Here is a 20,373-nt window from a genome sequence, read left to right as displayed (position 1 = left end):
ACGGGTCAACTCTACCGATATTCACAATAAAAAGTAATACTCTTAGCATAAAAAGTAATATTTTTTCATAGATGACCCAAATAAGAGATCCGTCTCACAAAATACGATCCGTGAGACCGTCTCACATAAGTTTTTGCCTTCCAACGAGAACTCTATGAATACGTATTTATATATCCACTAAGAAGAGTTCTTATAATAATTATTTTTTATTATATATAAAAAATTTTAAATGAAGTTGACACTGACATGAGTCGCCCATAATCAATCATTAATATAGAGGGTATATAATTTAATTCACTGTCACATCTCAAAATAAGTCATTAAATAAAAACTTAACATCGTAATTACGTATAGTTTTAAATACATACTTCTTGTCCTAATTTAACATGCGAGTAAACTCAAGTCAAGTACCTATTACTAAGTAAATTTTCAGAACAAAATCTCGAATTCAAGTTCTTTTCATTTGACTAACTATTTTAATTTTGTACTACTTAACTAGTCACGATTAAGTCTGTGTCTTATTTCATCGAAACGATGACGAATCACCAAACATGTTTATAGATGATTGAAACCCAATAAAAGTCAACTCAGATGAGTGTTTTCATGATTTTCGTTTTGTAGTGAAAAAGATAAAATCTGAACTTAGATACAAACGATAATAATGCATCACGCATGGGTACGCCTGGGATTTTGATGAAATACAGAAATGCATACCACCCGATAATAATGCATCACGCATGGGTACGCCTGGGATTTTGATGAAATACAGAAATGCATACCACCCGATAATAATGCATCACGCATGGATACGCCTGGGATTTTGATGAAATACAGAAATGCATACCACCCGATAATAATGCATCACGTATGGGTACGCCTGGGATTTTGATGAAATACAGAAATGCATACCACCTCAAAAGCCTGAGAAGTAATGGTACTTTTCGTGGGACATGCATGCAATGACTAATTACGTCACCTTTTTTGTTTGGTGTCGTTTGTTTATTTAGCAATATGGGCGATTGCTAGATGATCTCATCATGTTGATACTAAATATAATAATATTTAAAAAGGTTTAGGTTAACCTATATCGATAAGCTCTCAGTATGAGTCATAGATCCTTTGACCCGGACGAAAAGATAAAGCGAAAAATATACACAAGTAAGCAGGGACCCGAGAGAGAAAACAACGGACACTGACCACAAAGCATACCCCCGTAATATTTCAGTGAGGAATATGCTACACGCGAGAATCGATCCCGCGATATCGGGGAATATCAATTCACATCACATCAATCGTTGGAGATCATTAATTTAATTAAAAGAGAATAATTTTCGATTCGTTTTTAATAATATTTACTTTAATATCTTAATATCAAAAAAATAAACAGGCTTATATCACATAGATTACTTTAATTTACAAACACATTATTTCAATCTATTAATATCTGTCCCAAAAAAACAAAATCAAGGTCAGCTAGCTGAATTCAGTAAATAATAAATCCACAGTGAAGTACTACTGTGTCTGTATGCGAGTAGGGAGGGTCGACCCGTGTCCGTTACCAATTTTGATCGAATTCAACAGTCCAACCCATCCATTTCCAATTTCGATCATCGAAAAAGAGAAGAAACCAGGAAGCCCTTTTAGTTTAAAATTTGAATTGGGCTAGTCTTTTTTTGTTCTTTTTCAACCCAGAAACCTTGTCCAAGACATACAATACTGTTTTACAGATTACATAATAGATTTTTCGAATTCTTAAAATATAAATCTCAATTATTCAATATAACCCTCCAGGAAAAACTCCATAGATGCAGATATAACTCAGAAAATCCGATTAATAGTCATATATGTGATTTCTTTATTTAGGTAGGATTACTTGTTCACAGTTTACCACTCTGTATTAAGTTGTAAAGTAGGTAATTTAGCGGCGAGGTTTTGAAATCATTTTAGTACAAATTTACGACAAAGTTTCGAATTACATCTCGTCCGAAACTTGGACTATATGTCGTCGGCCCTCACACGGATCTTCCTTCTTTGTTCACCTCATATTCTATCACATTCGTTGCTAGGTGAAGTCTTTCCATGTATTTTTCTCTGCAAATCTAAACCCCACCTGATTAGCAGCACCAGCCAACCAAATTGCACATACAAAACCCACCTCTTAATTTTTCTCCCACTCCATCACTCGTAGATTTGCACCGCCCCCCACTTTCACTTCCCATTCTCTCGGTGGCCACTCCTTCCAGCAGACTTTTTCCAAACCCGTGACTCCACTTCCAACCAATTCCTTTTTCTAATCGCTACCCTCCAAATCAATCACACCATTTTTTGTTAAATTATATGTCCATTTGCTTCTTAAATCAACAATTAATGCCCGTAATCTATCGATAAAGATATCAGTGGATTTGTATGTTTCTTGATTTGGGACGATTTTGTCGACATCTTCTTTTATAGAATCTCGGCCTAATTGAAAGCGATGCAGCACCGAAAACCTATAAAATCCCCACCTCCACCCATATCAAACCCCGTCAAAAACAATTCTAGAAAATTTCAGAATTTGAAATTCTTCTTCATTACAATGGCGGCGCTTCTTGCTTTCACAATTCTGATACTCTTTCTATTCTTCTCCCTCTCCTCCGCCCGCCACCACAACCACCACATCCGGAAGCCATCGTCTCCCACGCCTCACGCCGACAGCTCACGGTCTGACAATGTAGTTCACGAGGCCTGCAAGGCTTCACGTGGTCCCCCAACATGTGAATCCTGGCTGTCCCAGTCAAATAACGTGACCCCGAATGCCACCATCTCGCAGGTAATCCAATCCGCCATGTGGGTCACCTCGCGATATCTCGAAATAGGTCGGGGCATGGTCCAGAATATCCTGGACGGGTCCTCGGATAACCAGAACCGGTCCAATGCCGCCAAAACGTGTCTGGAGCTGCTGCGTTACTCAGAATACAGGATGAATCTGGCGGGCGAAGCTCTGCCGCGGGGAAAGATCAAGGACGCCCGCGCATGGATGAGCTCGGCGTTGGTGTACCATTACGACTGCTGGTCGGCGCTCAAGTACGTGAATGACACGTTCTCGGTGGGTAGTACCATGGCGTTCTTCAATTCTTCTCTGATCTTGTCCACTAGCAATGCGCTGGGCATGATGTGGAATTATGATGTTTTCGGCGACAAAATCGGGTCTTGGGCCCCACCCAAGACCGAGCGCGACGGATTCTGGGAACCTAGATCAGATTCATCAGGACCCAAGGTGGCCGGTGGAGTGCCGTCTGATCTCAAGGCGGACGTTACTGTCTGCAAGGACAGCGACGCGTGCGATTACAACTTGGTGCAGGATGCGGTGAATGCAGCCCCGGATAGCGCCGGGTCGCATAAGCGGTTTGTTATATGGATCAAGACCGGGGTTTATGAGGAGACGGTTCGGGTACCATTGGAGAAAAAGAATGTTGTTTTCTTGGGTGATGGCATGGGCAAAACAGTAATCACAGGTTCCATGAACGTGGGCCAGCTAGGGGTGTCCACCTACAACTCCGCCACAGTTGGTAAGTCCACCGCTGAAAGCTATATTCTTGCAAAATCTTTCGGAATTTTATAGTGGAAGCAAGAATATTCATTGCATTTCTGTGTGATATGGTTGATCATGTAGCATTTAATATTTAGATGGTGGGGGGCATGAATTCATTAGTTGGTGTATGACATAATGCTCGAATTTTTATTGTGAAATGCGGTTTTGAATTAAACTATTGATCGAGTGAGGAAATGTAAAGAGGGTGTAATTTGTTTTTACTTGATTGGCCGTTCAATAACATGGGAACACACTGAACAGGAGTAGTTGGCGATGGATTCATGGCTACAGGCCTCACAATACAAAATACAGCGGGCCCTGATGCTCATCAAGCGGTAGCTTTCCGATCAGACAGCGATTTGTCCATCCTCGAAAATTGTGAATTCATCGGCAATCAAGACCACCCTATACGCTCACTCGCTTCGCCAGTACTACAAATCATGCCGAATCCAAGGCAATGTGGACTTCATATTCGGAAAATCAGCATCTTTCTTCCAAAATTGCACCATCCTGGTCGCCCCTCGACAACTCAGACCCGAAAAGGGTGAGAACAATGCTGTGACAGCCCATGGAAGAATCGACCCCGCCCAATCAACCGGCTTCGTTTTCCAAAATTGCTTGATCAACGGTACGGATGCATACATGGCTTTGTATCACAGTAAGCCGAGTGTGCACAAGAATTTCCTCGGAAGGCCATGGAAGGAGTATTCCAGGGCGGTTTTTCTTCGATGCACATTAGAGGCTCTTATTAGACCGGATGGGTGGATGCCTTGGAGTGGCGACTTTGCATTGAAAACATTATACTATGGCGAGTTTGCGAATTCGGGGCTCGGATCAGATACGTCTAAACGAGTTTCGTGGAGTAGTCTGATTCCCGCAGAACATGTCGATTCGTACTCGGTTCAAAATTTCATTCAGGGCGACCAGTGGATTCCTACATCTTTTTTATGAACTTGGAATTAGAAGTAACTAGGCATCGTTAAATGGATTAATTAACTATGATGTGTTTTCATGCCCAGTTGAAGTAAAAAGTATGCACATATTGTTTTGATTCACATTCAAACCTCGGATGTCGGATTTATTGAGAAAGTGGAGGAAATATGATACGGGAAAGATATTTCATGCACATATTGTTTCAATCATTTTCTCCTTTATAATATAATAATAAAATTAATGGTCAAAAACATTTTTTAAAATAGTGAATGTGAATTTCATTTTTTAAATCATGGAAAACAATTTGAATTTAGCATTTACATCACCTTTAGTATCTGTTGTTGCACTGCATGATTTCCACTATGTGCATGATGCCACCTTTGCATTGCAACACCACTCCACTAAATTTTTTGATTTTCATACAGTTATATTATATCAATTTACTAAAAAAACTAATTTTTATATATTATTTTTTTATATAAAAAATTCATATAGTACTTGTATTTTATGTTAGTGATTAATTAATGAGTAGGTCTCCTGTTAAGACATTCTCCTATCTCTATATTCATGATATTAGTCGACCACATTTAGATTAAAAAAATAATATGTTTGACATAAATGCTAATATTTTTCATTAATCGAGTCAGATACGATATATGTTTCATAAAATTGATATTTGAGACGATCTCATATGAACTTTTGTATTAATTAAGAAGATTATGAATCTTTTTTAGGTATCAAAATGGTCCAATGTTTGAAGTTTAAATTTGATCTTTTGCACAAGATCTTTCGATTTTATTAAAATAATATTATTTATTTACTATAGTTTTCACCTTATTTAATAATGCATATGATTCATCAATAACATATCGGTCAAATAATTTATCACACAAATATTTTATATTCTTCAATAAATAAATTTAGGCCCAATATTGCCTTAATTAGAACGCGCCGAATATGACCGTTTCCTTCGTCTATTCACACTTCAAGATTTCACTTCTTCGCCTCGTTTGATTTTGATGGAGAGAAATCAAACGACGCAAAGAGAAGTGAAATCTAGAAGATTTTAATTGCGTAAATACTTTGTTTCGCCGATTAATCACGGATTCGAGGGTACACGGCGGCTCCCTCTTTTCTTGCGCTACACACACCCGCAAAGTTCATTGCTCCTCACGTCTTTTTGTTTCACTCGATTTTGATTGTGTAATCGAGTTGTTTCTTGTGAAGATTGATAAAAATTGTCAACAATTCATGTCCCAGAAACCATCTTCAGACGAGAGGTGCAACCACTCCCTCTTTTCTCGCTCCGTTCACTTCGTCAAATTTCATAGTTATTGGATCTTTTATCCGATTCGACTGTTCCATAAATGTGTATCACGTTTTTCTGCCAGAATATTGATAAACTTCGTCAATAGTCGAAAAAACCTTAAATTTGAACCAGTTATGCCTCCCTGTATTACGTTTAAGAATGTACATTGATAAATGATTTTTATGGATTAATAGTTAATAATTTTAATTACCCTGTTAATGTCCGATTTTTGGTTTAATTTGAGAATGGTTATTTCAATCAATGATCTCAATTGCTCCCATTCTAATTGAATGGCCGTTGGATCTTTATTATTTTGTGAATGTATGCTACATCTTCTTGTAGAGAACACACAGAACCATTCATCGCATATATTATTTGTTAAATTGTGGCTCTGTATATGGATTCTAAAAGCACTATTGATAAGGAGAGCAGTACGAAGGAATCTAGTTGGTTACAATGCACTTGGCTTTGATATTTATATAGCATAGCCAAGGCGGTTAGGAGTTAGAACTTAGAACTGCCACTTAGTGATCAAAATAAATACTAGAAAGCTAGATGATTTGTACACTATCATTCATTCTTCATACTGGAAAATCCTTGCTCGCTGTTGGCTGCCACAGAGTAGGTTCAAAAGAACTGAACCACGTCAGATCTCGTGTCAATTTTCTTTTCATTTGCTCTCTAAGTCATACTTGGTTATCATTGAAAAATCATTCATTGAAGTTTAGATCACTTGTGTGATGAAAATTTACCGGGTCAAAGAATCAATCTTGATTGAATTTATGCAACAAGTTGTACAAGAAGTCAGGTTCTTTGATGACGGCAACATAGAAATTCGATCTTCACAAATTTACGGGCACCAACGATTTGAGCCAGTGGAGGAATCAAGATGAAAGCCCTCTCTCTTGCTGCATAATGGATTACCAGATACGATCAATGCGAAGCCATTACAGACAAGTAGAAGATTGCGGAAAATGACTCAAAGGCACATATTGCAATCTTGTTACCATTAGGCGATGAAGTCCTTCGAGAGGTCATTGGAGAAATATGTGCTCTGGCCCTGTGGAAGAAATTGGAGAGTCTATATCTCGATAAATCTTTTGCAAAGAGATTATATTGGAAGAAGTCAATATATACAATCCATGCGGAAGAAGGGAAAAGACCTTAGGAAGCACATGAATGACTACGGAGGTTGAATACATGGCTGCAACTGAAGCCGTAAAGGAAGTAATCTGATTACAATGAACTATCAAGGAGTTGGGAATTGATCAAGAAGATATGGTGGTTCACTTAGACAACCAAAGTGTAATACACCTCATGAAAAATTTTGTAGCCTGATTTTGCACATAAAAATAAAAATTAAGTTGCTCCCCAGTGTTCTAAATGGTGGTCAAGGAGGCCGCCTAGGCGGTAGGCGGCCCTCGACCGCACCGCCTATGCATGAGGCGGGTGTTTTAGGCGGCCCAAGCTATACGGCGTTGGGGAGGTGGGTCGAGGCGGTTTGAGGCGGGTCGAGGCGGCTTGAGGCGACGAGCAGGCGGGTCGAGGAGGGGCAAGGTGGCGACTAGGCGGGCGAGGCGGCGAGCAGGCGGGCGAGTCAGTCAAGATTTTTAAGTTGTAGTTAACAATTTTAAAAACGAAGTCAGCAATTTTAAAAACCTAGTCAAAGTTAACTAATTTTAAATATCAAAACCTTAACATACCTCACTTTCTTTATTTTATTTTAGGTTTTCACTCTAAACTCTCAAGTCTCAACCACCACACACAATCTGCTGCCCGCCGCATTTTATTAATTGCACATTATATAGATGATATTATATTTTGTGTTTAACATTATTTAATTGCACATTTTACATAAAAATGATGACTATTTGTGATTATATTGCATGATTATCTATGATTATCTACAAAAAAATAATTAAAAAAATTCAACCGCCTAGGCACTACCTAGGCGGCCGAGGCGGTAGGCGGTCACCGACCGCCCCGCCACCGCCTCCCGCCATTTGCAACCTTGTTCCTCCCTCTCCATTTTGTTTAAAAAACTCATATAAAATTTTTGACATAAAAAATAAAATAAATAATTTCCTTAACAGTACTTCCTAATCCAATTTGTTTTATCTCCATGTTGACTAGTTCGACTTATCCATTTGTTTTAAGATAATAAGGTGTAATAACTTTGTGATTAATTCTATATGTTTTCATTAATGAAGCAGATGATTTATTGTCAAAGTGAGTTCTCCATTACTTATCATGATCGTTTATCCAAATATGCTCATTTTGGTGCCTTAAAAGGATGGATTTACAGCCTTGACAGTAGCAGCTCTTTTCACAGAGATTGTTGTGAAACACCACTCATTTCCAAAGATGATTATATCGGATCGAGGTCCAATTTTTTGTAAGCAAGTTTTGGCGAGAAATTTTTTAAAAACAGTGGCATATCTTTACATATGTCGAGTGTATACCATCCTCAATCGGATGGGCAAACTGAGGTCCTTAATCGATGTGTTGATTAAGTATCTTCGAGGATTTGTGATGGATAGACCTACTAAATGGTCTAAGTATCTTGTGAGGGTGGAGTTTTTTTGAATACTAGCTATCATTATGCGATTTTGATGACCCCTTTTCAAGCAGTATTTGGCAAACCACCACAATGTTACCCACTTATATTTCAGGTTCATCATCTTTGTAAGCTGTTAACCATTTTTTGATGGACAGAGACATGTTATCAGAGTCCCTTAGTTCATCGTCTTTGGAATCTGTTAGCCATTGTTTGGTGGACAGAGACATGTTATCAGAGTCTCTTAACAACAATTTACAGCGAGCTCAGTTCCATATGATGTCACAGGCTGATTAAGAGAAGTATCATTTCAGGAGGGACAATGGTGTTATATCCATCTTCAACCTCACAGACAGATTTCCCTGACAGGGTAAGGTTTCACGAAGTTAAGTAAACGATTTTATGGGCCTTTCAATCAAAATTATTAAAACATTAACGCATGCTCAAGAAAATAGAGTCAGAAGAGCGAGAAGACAACCAAGGAAATTTGAGGATTATGTGAACCATTAAATAATAAGAATACATGTATTTATACACGGTTAGTCTTGAGTGGGTAGTCACAAGTAGTTTGTTACATACAGGATAGAGGTCGAAGGGAAGGAAGGGAGGAGTCAGGAGAGAAACACAGGCTGTAACTACTGAATTTCAATCTTCACTCTTCTTCTTTTTGAAGTTCTTGAGTTCTTTGATTCTTTTTCTTCCTAATCTTTACTTCCGCAGGAGAAAGTCAATCTCGAATTTTCCTCTTAACATATGATTTCTCTTGACAACAGGAATCCGTGGCAAACTTGTTTTCTTAGGGCAATTATGGTTGCTTTGGTTTCACTTCTGAAAGTAAATGATTCTTGAGTACAATTTTTTATTTCCTAAACCATAATTATGATAGCTGGACCAAATCAGAAACATTGAAAATGCTCTCGTAGCCATGTAAGTTGATTTAGCTGGATTGAAAGAATACGTGTAATCTGTGCTGAGCTTGTGTTTGAAATGAAGTAATACCAGTTGGAATTTGGCTTTTGAAGGGTATTTTGAGGGCGAATATTTCTGAAGTGCTAAATTATTTCGCAAACGGCTGTTATTAATAATTTTTTTCACTTTTATCAAGGCAGTCATCTAACATGGCTAGGTCACATGCCCAAAAAAGAAACAAAAACTCGAATTATAAGTGGCTGAGTCTCTCAACTTCCAAAAGCAATTTAGGATCGCAACTGTGTTGAGGCCTGGGGCGGATCTACTCACTATTCATCTCGTGATTCCCTGTTTATATGGTTTAGTATTGGTTTCTTCTCATCCTGAAGGGAAGAGATACTTTGTCCTTATCAAAAGGAGCTCATCTTTGGTTCCTCGAATCCCTTTGAGGTTACATTCCTTATTTATGTAGACAGTCACCATGGAAGATATGCATTTGGCAGGATAAAACCCACCGAGAAAATAAATGAACAATGTTGATAAGGTTATAAACTCTGTCAAATTGTCGAAGCTTCATCCTGAAAAACCTCATGAAATATACAAAATATGTAATGTGTTCAAGATTCTGCATGTATGTAAATCCTGAGTTGTCGCTGTAATGAAAAGAATCATGAATGAACAAACAAATGAAGGCTAAGGAGAAGCCTCTTGTTGACTGTACCACATTTCTCGAGATTGTTAAATCAGAAACTAGAAGTTCTTGTTTTAAATGCAGCTGGTGTAGGTACAGGGAATCCACTGTCTGTCCAATTTGATTCCCCCCAATGCTTCAGCATACCCTTCCAATCACAGTACGGATCGATGCATCTCTTGATACGCTTATCTTTTATTTTGATCTTCCAATGCCCATCTGTGTAATTTCCTCTTTCTGCTTGCCTTCTATCCCACTCTAACTGTGCCTTTTGTTTCGATGGTAACAGACAGAATTCTTGCAGTTTTTCGGGCATGGCATCATGCAATTTCCACCACCTCTTGTGGGCAATATCAATGGCAAATTCTTGTAATATATCCACATTCCAATTGCAGTCGTAGTCTCTGAAACACATCCATGGCTTGTTTCCAAGGAAGTGTAGAACATAAAGAATGGGTGGTTCCGCCTTGAAAAGATGGATCTTTTTCCGCTTTACTGCATCATCGTCACCAAACCAGAAATTTTTGAGGAAATTCATGTGCTTTGGTATCCGGTGCCACCAGGTAAATATTTCGTTCAAGTATCCCTGGTCTCCGCCGTTGTAAGATTCGATCTCATTTATATGGTCCATCAATAGCTGGAATGTGCTATTCGAAGGTTCTATTACCATTACTCCGGAATTAAAAAGTGTGCCATTGTTGCCTGTTGCTGAAATCTCTGGCATCCCAAACAAGAAATCAATGTTTCGAAGGATTATCAAATCAGCATCAATGAAGATGATCTTGTCATAATCTGTTAGCTGCCATAATCTGAACTTGCTGTAATTCCATTCATTATAGGCATCTTTCTCAGCTTTTGGATTCCTTATTCTTTGTATTGTCCTGACTTTCCAGCCTGCCAATTCGAGACCACTCCTGTGGTAGTCACTGATTGTTTCATCGACAAGAATCACCAAGTCCCTCGTGGATCCCGCCATTTGGATACTCTGTGCTGCAGCTATGGCTCCACAAACATAAACATGAGCAGAGTGCAAGATTGTAGCATAAGCTTCTCGTTGCTTTTTCCCTCTGTGACCCCTATCTGTTAAAATGATTGCATTAGTCAAGCCTCATAACAAACTCACACTGGTACGTGTACGGAACTCTAAATACACGAATTTCAAGTGGAGTTTCTATAAAGGTATCTTCTATTTGATGGAGTGAAATAACTATAGAAAGTGTACCTGCACTTACCTATGGCTCCAAGAGTAAGTGCCAGCTCACAAGATCCGATTGGGAGCCAAAGTTTTTCTCTTATGGCAGCCAAGTTTGGTTTATATAACCATGCGTTACCTTCACGTGTTAAAAGATCCTTGCTGGGAAACAAGTTTGGTATAGGGAAGCAAAACGACACGAAAAGCAGGTGCACAGGGTAAATTCCTTTATAAGAGGCTGCTAATCGAGCTGCTGAAATCTGTAAGTGAAGTCTAGCAATATCTCTGGACCAGTTCCCTTCATTTCTACAAGGAAGTTTCACAGCGATGAGATCGAGTCTTTGCCTTGGAACTTCAAGATTTGGGAACGTGGGACAACTAGGGACTATATCTTCCTGTTCTTCATCGATCCACTCAGGGTACAAGGAGTCCCAAGTCACATTTTTCTCAGCATATTCAAGATTCAAAACGGTTTGATGGGACGTGGGAACGATTCGTTTCCATTGACGAATTTCATTCTCGTCAAAGTTCAGAAGGCCGACCCTGTGAATCTTGGTATCTTCAGGTAACTTGTTTAATGCTTGTTGTATGTCTTCCCATTCGATATCTAAATATGATACATATCGAGGGTCTGAGACTCCCGATATCCACCTGTTCACAAATTGTGGCCTGCATTTAATCAATCAGTTTATCACTATTGCGACCAGACTACAGTTTCTTGATTGCTTGATAACAAGATTTCAACCTAGCAACTTACCTAGAAACATTCATCGATAAACCGTTGTGTTGACAAACGGTTGGAAAAGAAATAATCGTTAACAAGGCACCGAGAATGATGATAACGAGGATGAATTTTAATGGGTTTAACTTCCATTTAGTGTACTTTGCTGCGGTTGAATATTGAAAAGTATTTCCAGCTCTCGTCATTTTGATTTTGTGTATCTTCCTTTTGTATGGTTCATCTCTGTTAGAAACGCATGCAAGTATAGTTGGTGTAAACTGGCAATTATGCATTAGCTAATATGATCGAGTAACATTGGCAGGTAAACGATATGATAATATATATTCAAATTAAATTTTACACTTGCTAGAATAATATGCTTCAAAATGCTTAGTGTGGGAATTTTAGCTAATATGTCATTTCTTTCTTTCGTTTTTCCTCTTAGAACTCGTTTAGAAGTGTTGATGACGAATCTCTCATCCGACAATTTAAGATATTTGGCTAAAAAAGATCAAGTTGAAGCAGAATTACGTCGATCTACTGTGGGCTTCTTGAAACAGTTTCCAAATAGCAACAAATTATTTTGAAATATTGTTTCATTTAATCCATTTCTCCAAACGAATATTTTTGTCCACACACAAAAAATAAGGTAGAAAAATAATCTAGATATCAGTGCGGACCTAATGTGAAAATATTTTCTACAATATTAAATTTTACTTTAATATATATTATATTAATTACAACTTATGTTGTCCCAAAATCTAATTTTTAAGTCGGAAAAATCACCAATTGTAACAAACCCTTCTCCAACTAAAAAAAAAATCAACTTCTTATTCTATTATTACTCTAAAGAATACGTAACAAGAATTGGCCATAATGTTTCCAATTATAATAGTTCCAATTAATATGCTTCCAATATGACTTTTAAAATTAGGGGTCTAAATTGCATAAATTATATGATCCTAAAACTACTTTTCTCTCCAAACCCAAATCATTAATTCAGATTTATTCGTCCATGGTCCACCATCCCAACAAAATTAATAGATGATAAAAATAAATCCGACCACAAAGATTAAATTTTAAGACACGATCATACATAAAAATGACAAACTGTTTATGATGACGGAATTTCAAACTTTCTTGCATTTCCAGGAATCACTTCTCTTCATTTATCAGTTTTTTTTTCTGAATTATCGATCGTTCTATGTTGTTTTTGTTTTAAAAAATAATAATAAATAAAACTGGAAGCAATGAAAGCTATGTATACTCACATTCGTAATCTTGCATCCATGGAACTTCATAAACAATAAACCATTCTTCTTCCAATTTTCTGTAATGAAATCTTCCTTCTGACACAATATTTGATGGAAAAAATTAAAGGGGTTTGCGTTAAATTGCCTAAAAATTCAAAATATCATATCAATATATACATAAATATAAGCAAGAATCTAGAATATGGATTAAAATGAAATAATTTACATATGCTTAACAGATAAGAATGATTTCACGTACCTTTGAAACTCTGGTTAGTTTTGTGATCGAACTAAAAAGATGGTTGAAAAGAGAGAGGGAGAAAGGGTTTTGCGTTTACAAAATATAATAATAATTCTGAAAACTGGTGGGAAGAAAGTGGTTGAAGATAGAGCATGACAAGGGTTCAATATAGGAAAAAGGAGAAGCTTGCACTTGAAACCTACTCTATGTACAAAGAAATATACGTACAAATGTTTGGTGTATACACACACACAGACACATTATATTTTGAAATCGGCAAGAAAATATATTCTCTGTACTAAGAGGAGGATCAGTATATATATCTTCACTTTCCTCTTGAGTGAGCACATTTATTTTGTGGGTGTATGTGTGTGTTTATATTCTATATATATATATATATGTGTGTGTGTATATATGCTTCAAAATACAGCAAATTTGTTGAAAACTTTACGACTTCAAGAGGTTTTAATTGGAAGTGTATAACAATAATATATAGGTTCTTTTGTGTCTATCCTTAACAAGATGTACTAGCTAGTTCCATTAGGCACACAATCCTAATATTAGTCAAAAAAGTTATATGAAAAAAAACACAAAAACTCACGTAAGTCGGTCTCATGGGTCAATTTTGTGTGACAAATATTCTATTTGCATCAATCATGAAAAAATATTACTTTTTATGCCAAAATTATTACTTTTTATTGTAAAAATGAGCAAGGTTAACTCGTCTAACAAATACAAATCTATGAGACTGACTCAAATAAAACTTAATAAAAAACACAAAATGAATTAGAAATCATAACGTTGAATTATTGAGTAAAATAATCACAAAGTCAAAGTAAGCTGGTATTTTAGTTGAGTTTGTTGAATTCGAACATTTCAGACCTATCTTTTGCATATTCTCTGATTACAATAATAACAACTACTTGACTGATTAATGATACATAAATAATAAAATAATCCAAATAATTTTTTTAAAATTTTTTGATAAATATATAATAAATATATATATATATATAATTATAAATAAATATAAATAAAGAGGAAGAGTAGGTGGATTAGGTTAATGAAAACAATGTGTTAAGATAATGATTACTGTGGTTCCAAAATGAGGTGTGATTTGATTAATGATTAATATGTGATATCTTTCTTACCAAATGAAGTGATATATTTGCATTCAAATAATGATTTCTCAATAAACTCTGATTTTGACCATATAGTAGCTAATTAATTATATTAATTAATGATAATTAGCAAGTAAGAATTGATTTCTTGTAATTAAATGCTTCATATTATAATCATTTACTTGTGAAAAAGTGTTAATCAGTAATCAACTCAAGAGCTGTTGGTCAATTAATCTTCCAGAGCCAAATTTTTATTTTTTATTATTCTAAATCTAAATGACTACTCAAATTTCAAATATTTATTGTAATTGTAATTAAGAAAAAAATGGTTTAAATATTGTTGGGTACAATAATTATTCCCGCTGAAAGAGCGATCGAACAGTGGTTCTTGAACTACTGTACGGTTTAAAAATTTTGAGTTGCACTGATTCCACCCGCTAGAGCTTTTGGTCAAGCAACAAGCGCTCGATAATATTATATTAATGTGATGTAATCAAGTGCATCATGCCCCTTCTTGATTGAGGTGAGACGGGGTATATATCCACCTAATTGCTGCTGATTCATGCAAATTTGTTGACATTTAAAATAATTACCAAATAAATAATTCTCGCTCTAAAAATACTTAATTTGATATTATTTCTGATTATAGAATCTCAATCGGTGACATCTAAATGTGGAACTACTAATATCTAGTCAAATCAGAATACTTCTCATCTCAAATATAAAGATCGCATTTTTTTCATATGTCCCATACCTATTATTTTAATAAATTACTCATATTCATTAAATATATTAATTATTTTAAACAAGTTTTTATATCGTTTTAAAACAATCATTAAATAAAAATAAATCTTAATTTTTTCTGTAAAACTTATTTTTAAAATTTGTACAAAAAGAGAGTATTAATATAATAACATCTAATTAAAAATTCACAATATGGATTACCCATAATTTACAAAAAGCAATAAAAACATAACATATTATTTAAACTATTGCAAGCCAAATTAGAAGCTCAACTTGAACTTTCCACGAAGCTGTGTGCGTCGTAATTATGAGTACTACTTGTATTGGTCGGTTTTGGTCAATTCCATTTTTATTTAAATTTCCTATAATCTATCTAATTCTTACACATGGGGTATTATCTTATAATTATCAACAAAATTTGGTCTCATTTTTAATTCGTGGAAGTCTGTAATAAATCAAATCAAACTTTTACAGACAGATGGAAAGTATTTACACATGGCATCACAACAACTTATCCATGGAAGGTGGCACATCCTTGTCCGACTTAAGCCTTGCACCAATCGCTAAATATCCAGCCTGGAAACCTTTTTCTTTAATTAAATATATATCGTGTGACGACGAGATTGATTTTTTAATTTTAAAAAAATAATAATAACAATAATAATAATAATAAAGAAAGAAAGAAAGAAAGAAGGAAAGAAAAGAAAAAGGGTCAATCTTGAAAATGTTATAGTATCAAATGAATCCGTGTGTTCTTGTATTTGAAGTTTAATATATCTGAGTTTTTCTACTGATTTTTTTAGTGCATTGTAGAATATGTTACTTAGTTTAGTTCATGTCCGGTTACATGCGGGTTTTGTATCATAATTGTTGATTGTCTCACATCGGTTGGATAAATAACCCGAGAGTTGTATATATGGATTTGGACAATCTTCCCCGTTGAGCTAGATTTTGGAGTTGAGTTAGGTCCAAGTTTCAATCTTAACAATAATATTTATGATTAGATCTCGAACCTAAATACTTGACTAGACGTCAGATAAATCATTAGTTGTCGGGCAATTTTATATCATTATATAAATCGAATGTTTAAGGTTCACCTCCAGTGTCAAACAATGTTTCCTTTAAAAAGTTAGTACGAAGATAATTATGCAATAATATGCGGACTTTTGTACACACACACACGCAAACGTGGCCGGGCAACTAAAAAAAATTATGCGAGTGAAATGTGTTTGCTTTCCTTTGCAATAAATGTATGCCCGACAATCTTGCGAAATAAGGTTAAACCCGGCAGCCTTTCGTTTCAGATAATACCATAAAATGAAATGTAGTCGTATATTAAAATACATTTATGATACTGTATATACTTTGTATTCAAGGCTAAGTTAATGTACTCTTTTGAGACATCGATACTCTTCCTATGCCTGGTGGTCAGATTATGTCTTTATTTTATTTTTTGTGGGATTTACTCGATATTTGTTGAGCGAATCTTCATTTTGGAAGGTTTGGTATCGTTTAATATTTGGTGGTTAAGTATGTTACAAAGACATACATTATATATATATATATATATATATGCAACTTTTTTCTATCATTGGACACTGTATTTATCAATTAGGAAAATAGTTATTGGTGGGCATTCCAACTCACAAGTCTACAAAGTTTGCTCAAGTTAGTTTAGCAACCACTTCAAGAAAGTTGGGTACAGTTTTCAAAATTAATGCACATACACACACACACACATACACATACACATACACATATACATACACATACACATACACATACACATACTGCTAGGTGTTCCTCTTCTATGAAACTTTACCTGGAACAGAATTGTAACAGTGGATAAATGGTAAAAAAGATAGACACGGTCATTTAACTCGAATGAAACAAAACTTATTCACAATCGTGCTTAGTCGCTTAAGCCGACCTAGAAAATTTCTAGACCCGCCCCTGTTATGGAAGGCCGGAAACATGATCAGTCGGACTTAGCTTGCTGACATAATCCATAGTCAATACACTCTTCACAATCCACAAAATACTCTACCACACCGAGTGACACACCTAGTTTCACATGATTTAAAGATAATAAAATTACCCAATGTCGCTGGACGAAGAATAGATCGATCCAAGAATAAAAGTCGCGAGATGTGTTGCAATTTATATTTGTTGAGCTTTGATCAGTATTTCCCAACGCCGAGTGATGAAGAAAGAATTAGTTATGCTCATGGATTAAGGAGTAGGAGATATAGGCCTGTTAGGATAAAAGTTAATGGGCTGGGCTAATTGGAGTAGTGGGCCGGGTATTAGATTTAATTCTTTGTATAAACGGCCGAGGAAATCGGTTAGGAATCTCCTTCTTCTTCCTTGCTTCATCTCTGTACTTCTGGAGATTATCTTTCGGTGTTCATCAATAATACTTTGCTCCGAGTTCAAAGTGGATGTAGGCGATTTAAGCCGAACCACTATAAATCCTTGTGCTCTCTTGCTTTATGATTTGATATATGTTCTTTGCACTTGATCTTTGATTCTTTATTCTGATAATTCTTGGGTGTCTACGGGAACTCTTAAGTGTGTGAAAGGCTTAGTTTCATAACAATATTTATATATGCGAAGAAGCCAGGTGCATTCAAGAGTCATGTTTATTTGCTCCTGGCCTATAAGCTACAATAGAAACACGATTGGCAACTCAAATTGATTTTACACTGCCAAAATGCATGAGAAATAACAATAGTTGCTTCTTGCAACTGGCAAATAAGATGTGGTCTGGTTAAATTGAAACCTAGTTTTATCATAACCACCAAAATGTGCCATTACATTTAAAAATAACACTCAATTCTCAGACTCGGAAGTCTTCTCGTCTTTGGGCAGTTTGCAGGGTGAGCCGAGATCTTGTCCATGGATCCAGGGGAGCTCTCTCCGGTGGCTGTGGGTTTGGTGGCTTGGATTGTCGCAGTTCATTTTCTCTATCTATAAACCTTCCAAATGAGAAAATTGTGTTACCAAACAGAGCGAGAATACGCATTGACCCTGCTCGGAAACAAGTGTTTTAAATGCATTTTCACCAAAATTTAATCCCTTCTTAATCCACTAAATTGATATAAAACACTCATAAACATACATTTTTAGCTTCCAGACACACACACACACACACTATTTATGTATTTATCAAATCTCAAAAAAAATATTTTTTGATGCAAGAAAAAACACCACTGCTTCCAAACGACATTGTCAAATATAATTATATGACCAAGGTAATCAATAAAGATTGAGAGATGTAACATAAAGAGCATACTCAATATAGGCCATCGGTGCAGCATCACCAACTCGAATTCCAGTTCGCAGCAATCTGGTGTATCCCCCAGCTCTGTCTCTGTGGTAGAGAAATTTTCAATTCATGATCACATTCACAGATTAAAAGCAATGAAAAATTTACAGGTTTGACATTCACTTGTATCGATAAGCCAACTTGTGAATCACATCATCCCCTCGCACAAAGGCAGCAGCACGCCTAGCAGCACAGAGAGTACCCTGATATAATTGGGACATGCAAATCAAAAATCAAGAAACCAAACAGCTTACAGAGATGTAAGCGTCACATTATGAAATCCATTAATTTAAGAGATAATCTTCTTCATTTAATCCAACGTAGAAGTAGAACTGTACATCGAGATAGACATTACATTTTAATCTTTTTAATGCTTCTTGCGAGGTGCACCATAAATGTCAAAGACGATCAGTAATCTTTTCGGAACAATGTTTTAAGACACAGAAATACATGAATCTGAGTATTTTATAGTTTTATGCCACTGATTCAAAAGGTTAAATTAAACTCCAATAATATTTAGAAGGTGATTTTCACTTTCTGAGGAAGCAAAAGCATTCTTCCTGAAAGATTAGAAATTCAAAAGGAAAACTTCATCAATTTAAGAGTAGAATAATACATTTCATAAATATTCTTACATTAGTTAACAAAATTCATACATCCTTTCCAAGTTGTACCATGTTATCTGCAAGCCTCCGGACTTCTTTTGCCTCTAATCAAAGAAATAAACCAAAGAAAAAGAGAGAACGATTAAGCACAGAAAAATGTTAAACCCAAAATAAACCTATAAATTAACTTTAACCCCGAAAAGTTTATTGGCAGACTGTTCAACAAACAGAGCATAGACATAAACACCCAAGCTTCATCAAACCTAAAAATCAAAGACTTTAAAAAACAAGTGAATGCAATAGAATGAACGTAGCTCACTCTCGCAAGGAAAATGCTTTTTATTTAAACAATTCTTTTCGGTCTAGTCTAGAGTAATAATCTCCAGAGTTTTCCAAAAACAAAAATCAAAGACCAAACTTCATGCGTAAACAACTACAAATCCGAGTAAAAAGATCAGATCATTCCATCCCAACACTAAAACCCCAATAAAACCGTAAACTTAAAAAGTAAAAAAAATCATATGAACTGTGGATCAATCACCTTGGCAACAATGGTTTCTATGCGCTCGTGCTTCACTAACTGCGACACCATTGTCCTGTGTGCTTACAAGATAAACACCTTCCTTTGAAAAATTGGTAGAAAGAAAATGAAATTTCCTCACAAAAAAACATTAAATCATTACCTAAGCATTGACATTCTGTGACCAGTGGCTCGATTGAGCTTCCTGAATTTCGTCATTTTCGCTTACTCACACAGCAGCATAGAGGAAATTGAAGAACCAGTAGACCGAAGCTAATTATTTTGGGCAATGCCACTTTGGGCTTTACACTGTAATTAATTTGGGTTTTTGACGATCCATGATTCAGTCCAATTTTAGCTGGGCATGGACAAATTAGAAATATTTTTTTAAGTTTGATTTAGATTTATTAAAAAATTGGTTTGCAAATATTATGTCCAAAATATGCGGAATTTAAAAAGGATCGCAAACAAAAAAATCAATATGGAATTCGAATAATATTTTATAGATATATATTCATGAGACGAAATGATCAACGGTAGTCGTTTTCAGGATGCTCTATACTCGTGACTCTTGCGCTAATCCATAGACATTCTATCGGGTGCCAAACAAAAAGGACGGTCGATGCTCCTATGTTCTAATACAATGATAAATTGAACGTGTTTTGTTAAAATATATAA

At 35.8% G+C, this 20,373-nt stretch overlaps 2 protein-coding genes, 1 long non-coding RNA gene and 1 pseudogene across 7 annotated transcripts; 2 read left to right on the top strand and 2 right to left on the bottom strand.

Annotated features, from left to right (window-relative positions):
• The first annotated feature begins 2,172 nt into the window (after positions 1-2,172).
• On the top strand, positions 2,173-4,713 carry LOC142536875 (putative pectinesterase/pectinesterase inhibitor 51; annotated as a pseudogene).
• A 746-nt stretch (positions 4,714-5,459) lies between these two features.
• LOC142536874 (uncharacterized) lies at positions 5,460-11,087 on the top strand. Of its 2 annotated transcripts, XR_012818473.1 has the most exons (4): positions 5,460-5,784; positions 10,055-10,130; positions 10,260-10,533; positions 10,864-11,087. It is a non-coding gene; the product is annotated as an uncharacterized LOC142536874 (long non-coding RNA). The 2 variants fall into 2 exon arrangements; XR_012818475.1 differs by lacking the exon at positions 10,055-10,130.
• LOC142536872 (UDP-glucuronate:xylan alpha-glucuronosyltransferase 1-like) lies at positions 9,856-13,558 on the bottom strand. Of its 4 annotated transcripts, none has more exons than XM_075642262.1 (5): positions 13,396-13,558; positions 13,155-13,232; positions 11,920-12,126; positions 11,203-11,831; positions 9,856-11,050 (listed from the first exon to the last, which is right to left on the bottom strand). In XM_075642262.1, the coding sequence occupies exons 2-5, from the start codon at positions 13,172-13,174 to the stop codon at positions 10,023-10,025; spliced, it is 1,884 nt and encodes a 627-aa protein (XP_075498377.1). In that variant the 5' UTR covers positions 13,175-13,232; positions 13,396-13,558; the 3' UTR covers positions 9,856-10,022. The 4 variants fall into 4 exon arrangements, with proteins under 4 accessions (XP_075498377.1, XP_075498380.1, XP_075498378.1 ...); XM_075642265.1 differs by having other exon boundaries at positions 11,203-11,813; XM_075642263.1 differs by having other exon boundaries at positions 13,155-13,229.
• A 4,288-nt stretch (positions 13,559-17,846) lies between these two features.
• LOC142538062 (uncharacterized) lies at positions 17,847-19,990 on the bottom strand. Its single transcript, XM_075643505.1, has 6 exons — positions 19,859-19,990; positions 19,717-19,771; positions 19,227-19,277; positions 18,694-18,773; positions 18,538-18,615; positions 17,847-18,220 (listed from the first exon to the last, which is right to left on the bottom strand). The coding sequence occupies exons 1-6, from the start codon at positions 19,912-19,914 to the stop codon at positions 18,082-18,084; spliced, it is 459 nt and encodes a 152-aa protein (XP_075499620.1). The 5' UTR covers positions 19,915-19,990; the 3' UTR covers positions 17,847-18,081.
• Between the last annotated feature and the right edge of the window lie 383 nt (positions 19,991-20,373).

This window comes from Primulina tabacum, chromosome 2 (assembly GCF_025594145.1).
Source record: "Primulina tabacum isolate GXHZ01 chromosome 2, ASM2559414v2, whole genome shotgun sequence".
In the NCBI taxonomy this organism is placed as follows: domain Eukaryota; kingdom Viridiplantae; phylum Streptophyta; class Magnoliopsida; order Lamiales; family Gesneriaceae; genus Primulina; species Primulina tabacum.
The sequence above is the reverse complement of the archived record's forward strand: the minus strand, read 5'-3'. Positions and strand labels throughout refer to the sequence as shown.